At 40.4% G+C, this 6,004-nt stretch overlaps 1 protein-coding gene across 1 annotated transcript in view; it reads right to left on the bottom strand.

Annotated features, from left to right (window-relative positions):
- Positions 1-1,668: 1,668 nt before the first annotated feature.
- Positions 1,669-6,004, bottom strand: part of LOC130913841 (melanopsin-A-like) — a 49,772-nt gene continuing 45,436 nt past the window's right edge. Inside the window, exons 8-9 of the mRNA XM_057832738.1 lie at positions 5,579-5,716; positions 1,669-5,461 (exon numbers count right to left, since the gene is read on the bottom strand). Of these exons, the coding sequence (XP_057688721.1) occupies positions 5,066-5,461; positions 5,579-5,716 (534 nt within the window). The 3' untranslated portion in view covers positions 1,669-5,065. The remainder of the gene's footprint in view (positions 5,462-5,578; positions 5,717-6,004) is intronic.

Below are 6,004 nucleotides of genomic sequence, written 5' to 3'. Positions count from 1 at the left end.
TCCACACCCTTCTCACCTTTTTAACCTCTGACCCATGAAGAGGGCCCCTGGATATGTTCGCCTTAGGCCCCAAAATTGCCAAGTCCGCCACTGTCTTTACCCTAAACTTAACTAGACACAGGTGTATTGCGGATATTGCGATAACTAGATAGTAACCTTTGCTATGTGTGGAAGTCATTTAATGTTGGGAATCATCCGTTAAAGTTGTTAAAATTGCTCCTGTTATTGCATTAGTTCCCTTCTGACTACTTTCGACATGTTTACGTTTTAAAACTGTTTCATCGTTTAAAGATAAATCTAAGTCAATATTTTGCCGATTTAGGAGCATTTTAGATAAAAAAGTTCCTTAAGTTCGCTAGGAAGGTTAGCTACAACAGAGCCTTCCTGAGAGGTCTACTGCTGTAAGATGGTGGCTGTTTACAGATGCATCTAGTTCTTTATACATCTTGCTAATGCCGCCGTGTCAGTCATTTGCATCTAATTCTGTAATATGTGATATCTACCGTAGCATCATGTGGGCGTAGTTTGAAGGCTATCGGCTACAGTCAGGTATTATTGGAGCCACCTAGCATCGCGTTTGCAACGGCCTTCCCACTCCTGCTCTGCTCTCTCGTCTCCGTGAGTCTGTCTCTCTCAGACTTTTCTCACGTCATTCAACCAACATAGTAACGCCTAGTAACACACGCCTTTCCCGCCTCAGTAACGGTAACAGCGTTGCCAAGATGAGAAAAGTAATTAATTAGATTACTCACTACTGAAAAAAATAACGTCGTTAGTAACGCCGTTATATTCTAACACAGTTATTAACAACACTGTTAGTAACCAGAGGTGGGTAAAGTAGCCAAAAATTGTACTCAAGTAAGAGTAGCGTTACTTCAAAGTAATATTACTCAAGTAAAAGTAATATTCCACATCCGCGCCCGCTAACACCTTTGGAATTTTGTGCAGTCAGTTTGCATTGTTTTACGTTGGCACTGATATGCTGTTAACCATAACCTGAAATTCAGAAATTTTGACATTAGGCTTTATCTTAGAGGTTAGCGGTGTTTAATTGGTCGGTGGAGTTGATTTCAACAAATTCCAAGCAGTTTGTCAGATATTTGTTAGTTTCAGGGCTCCGGAGTGGCTAAGCTAGCGCGAAATTCTGATGTTCCCCTTTAAATTCAATCATCGGAAAGTCAATTACATGTGATGACATTTTTCTGTTGTCATTCTTATGGTGAAGCGGCAAAGGGAGAAAAATGGTTAAAAAGTAACTGATAGATTACTTTTAAAGTAACTTAGTTACTTTGATAATGAAGTAATCAGTAAAGTAACTACATTACTTTTTTGAGGCGTAATCAGTAATTAAATTACTTTTTCAAGTAATCTGTGACAACACTGGGTATGACACAATTGTCGTGACGTTGTCGTGACAAATGCACTGTACATTTCACAGCCACCCCCACCCTACTTAAGATAACATAAAGAGAGATTTTAGAGTATTTTTATCATGGAGGCAAATACAGTACTTGTCAGTACTGTTGGATAAGGCAACATTTCCACTGGTCACAGGTAACAACGTATGGCCATTTTTTTTAATCGCTAAAGTAAAGCAGACAGATTATACTGTATGTTTTACTATTTATTTTGTGTAAAGGAACCGCATAAGACAACACAGCAGCATGTTAGGGGAGAAAATGTGCTTTATAGAACAGCATCCAGGATATTGCACAAACAGTTTTTCTTTCAAAAAAAGAAAAAAAAAAACAAGAAAAACAACAACAAATGGTATTTATCAAATGAATAAAAAAAAAAAACAAAACCTATTGAAATAAAGCTTGCGCGGTGAGCTTTGGTGGAACGAGTATTTTGTAATGGCAGTCAACTAATAAATAGTTGCTATTTATTCATCTGTTACTTCATTTTACTGAACATCTTTGGTTGTCAAATTGTAAAATTCTTTTTTTTTAAAAGCAAAACAAGTCTTGATATAAAAAAATAGGTATTTTTACTGCCTGAATACAGATGATAACAGGGAGTTATTTACACACTGGATCCACACAATGGGCGTGGCATTTGAGGACAATACAAATGAAATAACCATACCCACAAAAGACTCATATCAATTGCCTTCATATAATTGTCTCTCCAAAAAAGTCCATGTTGGAAAATTATTGCTAACAGCAAAACAATAGTGGCACAATACTTTGTGTTTTACTGAGTCACATGAGGGTCAATAGCCATTTCTATCTTGACAGGCAGGGAAAAACGCATAAAGAACACACGCCGTGAATCAAAGAGCAATTAAACCATCTTGTGTCCTAAATGCCATTTTCTAAGGATTTTATTGGTTTTAACAGGTACTGCTCTAAAAGAGTTCTTGAACAGCATTGATTCAATTGCTATCAAATCCGAATCAAACATTGTAAATCAATGAGTGTCACAAAATTATGAGGCTATGAGATGCAAAGTGTTATGATCCCCGTTTGAATGACTAAATAAGGATCTTGACCGAAGTTTGCAGGTGGTTAAACTACTTGAAGAAAACTACAGGCCACCTTTCATAACAGATAACAATGCCACATCATGATGAAGATAATGGGTATTAAAAAGGTGATACATTCATAAGCTCCACAGGAAGCCTAACCCCAACGCCTGCCTGTACATTTGATCCGAGACCAGTATTTTGATGTTTCTAGCTTGGATTGACTTGGACGGCCATTGTGCAATAGCGTGCCGCACATGCTATTTGTAGAGCGCGTGACGTCACCATCGTGAACCGGAAGGGGGTGAACATAGAAGCGCGTTCGCATACAACCCATGCTAGTACTGCTTGTTTTCTGCAGGTAATCTTTCAAAAACGAACATGCCGAGTAAACACTGCTGCTATGGAACTTGTCGAAACTACTCTAGACATTAAGACCGTCCACATATGAAGGATGTTTTCTTCATACGTTTCCCGAAGAAAAATGTGGACAATGGATCAACTTGTGCGTCCAAAAGACCAGTTTAAAAGCAGCAAGGTGAAGCCATTCACCTTCCTATGCAGTAAACATTTTGCCTTTAAGGAGGGGGCCGCCCTGCAGTCTGCTTCAGTTATTCCCAGTCGTTCGCAGAGTAAAAACATGCAGGATTTTAGCACGCCGAATTTAAAAAGTACAAAAGCTGTACCGCATACAAACAAGAAGGATTGTCTCAGGAGTGATTTGTTCGAGGATTCAAGGTAATTATTATATTTTTTTCACCATCAAATGGGAGCAATTAACCGCTGCGGCAATGGCGTAATTGTTCGAAATATTTACGTAAAATAAATGCGCAAATGCCCAATTTTCACCGTAAAAGGTCTTTTTACAAATGGCGGCTGCCACATTGACTAACAGACTAGCATCATTCTTCGACATATTTACATAAAATAAATGATAACTGCCCAGTTTTTTGTTCTTTTAACAAAGAATCTAACTGTTTTACGTTCATATCTATTAGAAATTCATGGATTTAAGCATTTATTCACATGAATTTTCACTGGAAAAGCTCTGTTTACAACATTGACAAACAAACTAGCATCATTCTTCGACATATTTACATAAATTAAATGGTAATTGCCCAGGTTTTTGCTCTTTTAACCCAGAATCGAGACCGTTTTACGTTTATATCTATGAAGAATTCAGGGATTTAAGCATTCATTTGAAAGAATTTTCAACGGAAAAAGCTCTTTGTCTGTGTTTCCACTCTGTTAGCTTTGGCGGAGATAGGCCCCCTATGAATCGGCCCCGCGCCCCGTCAATATATTATGAAGTCTATGATAAATTTGTGAAAAATAATGAAAACATTTTAAGTGTTCGTGTCTGTCACTGAGTAGCATTTGCGATCGCTACACAAAAATAGCAATATAAATCACCCCCCAAAACAGTCAGAGATGTACGACAACCAGAGGATCAGGCCGGTTCTTTTTCGCATCTTTTTCAGCCCTCGACACTTAAGCCATCTCTTTAACTGAATATTTGAATGCTATTTCACATCCTTACCAGTGAATTTGGCACCAGGGACATCATTTTTGGACAGAATTGGTAGATTTAGCTCAGTAAACATCTCGTTCGTACACCGTTTACATGAATCTAGCATGAGGGACAAACGCTTGACCCCCCTAGCAACAGTTGCTAACGCCATAAATATTAATGAGCAGAGGTGACGTGTTAAGTGCGGTACGCTATTGGTAGGTCCAGGAGCGGAGTTTGTGGGGTGCGGCTATATCCAAGCATCTAGGGGGCTTTGGTGGGCCCAGGTGGGTGAGGGGAGGAGCTAATAAGTATGACCGACGATGCGTCATGTCGCCCAGGGCACCATGTAGGCTAGGAATGCCACTGCATATGTCAATGGTTTTGGCTGCTTACTATTGAAATGTCTTCAGGCAAAAGGCCAACCTGACAAAGCTTTGTGTGGCAGCAGTACCACATTAAGGTGGGTAAATGTGGGCATTTTAATAGCAGTAGGGACTGTAGACAAAAACGTAATATAAATCAACTCAGTTTTTAAAAAATGTGTCGTGCAGTATTTCACACATCGCAATTGGCATGGGATACGTTTTCACTCAATGACCCAAACAAACAATCAGGCTGCAATAAAGTCCTTGGCTCAGGCCTTCAGGTAAACTGTCAAAAGTTGGTTGTGACTCCAAATGAATGGATAGGACTCCAAAGACAACTTGAAACACAAAAGCTTTACAAAAAAATGTTGTTCTTAACACTGAAAAATTGATCTTTTGCAGGTAGGGTTAAGAAGGGAAGTCCTCCCTACAGGTCAGGAATGCGTCCAACATCTGAGATGAGAAGTTCAGACCAACAAAATGCTGTTTTCCATCACCTTTTCCAAGCTGTCCTGATGGGTAAACGCCTAGACCTGGTCTTAGTTTAGGCTTGGTGGCTGGAGGGTATTGTGTGCCTCTTGCCCAATGCCGGTTGGGTACAATAAATCAGTGAAGTCTTAAAATGGACAGCCAACCTGAAAAAGGAACGTTTTTAAAAGATGTCTGTAGCAGCGAATAAACGCAGAGGGAGGAAAAGACTGGAATAGGTTCTCCATCAGTTCAGGATAGCAACTCCACTGCCTCTAACACTTCTGATGAGAAGTTCAGACTAATCAAAACGTTGTTTGCCATGGCCTCCTCCAAGCAGAGGCTGTCCTGTTGGACTAGTCTGCTCTCAGTTGTGGGGCTGATGACGACAATGCGAGGGATGCCCTGCTGCTGGGACGGCGGCGGCTCCGCGGATGCGACTCGCTCGATGCACAGGGAGTCGGCCGAGTTGCTTTTGCACCCCCGTGAACTGTTGGGAGAGCCTCTTGCCCTGTCCGAGTCTCTGTGGGTCAGACTTCGACTACGCCTCCTGGTAAGAACTAGCAGGGGTAAAGTGGCGCTGGTAAGAGTGCTAGAAACCAGTTCATGGTCACAGTTCCCAGATGACTCATTCATGGTAGATGGATGCTGGTGGTGGAAACAGACAAACAAATAAAAACACAAAAATAAAAAATAAATATGTGCATGAGTAAAAAGAATATGATAGTGCAATGTGACATGCCATGGCTATTTCCCCAAACCCACCTTTTCCCCTTTATGGGTCTTGCGCTCCGAGGATCTCCTACAGGAACTGCCTCTGCTGGATTGATGATAGGAAGACATGCTCCTGAAGGAATCACCCGACTTCCTGCCTAAAGGCTCCATCTCCACATCCCTTGGAACCTGCAGTACAAGTAAAACAACCCATATGGACAAACAGTACAATAAAGCTCCCATTCATATTGGACACCGGCTTACAAAAAAAAATCCCCATTAGATCCAGTTGACAATAAACTAAGACACACAAAATTATTAAACTTTGGCTTCCATTGACTCTCAGCCCTACAAATAAAAAATCTCCATTGGTGGTCATTGTTTTTGACCCAAAAAATCTCAATAAATGCCATTGACACATTCAAATACAAGGTCCGCATCTTTACCTATTTACATCATTCACATTTCAATGTATTA

The sequence above is a fragment of the Corythoichthys intestinalis genome, chromosome 3 (assembly GCF_030265065.1).
Source record: "Corythoichthys intestinalis isolate RoL2023-P3 chromosome 3, ASM3026506v1, whole genome shotgun sequence".
In the NCBI taxonomy this organism is placed as follows: domain Eukaryota; kingdom Metazoa; phylum Chordata; class Actinopteri; order Syngnathiformes; family Syngnathidae; genus Corythoichthys; species Corythoichthys intestinalis.
The sequence above is the reverse complement of the archived record's forward strand: the minus strand, read 5'-3'. Positions and strand labels throughout refer to the sequence as shown.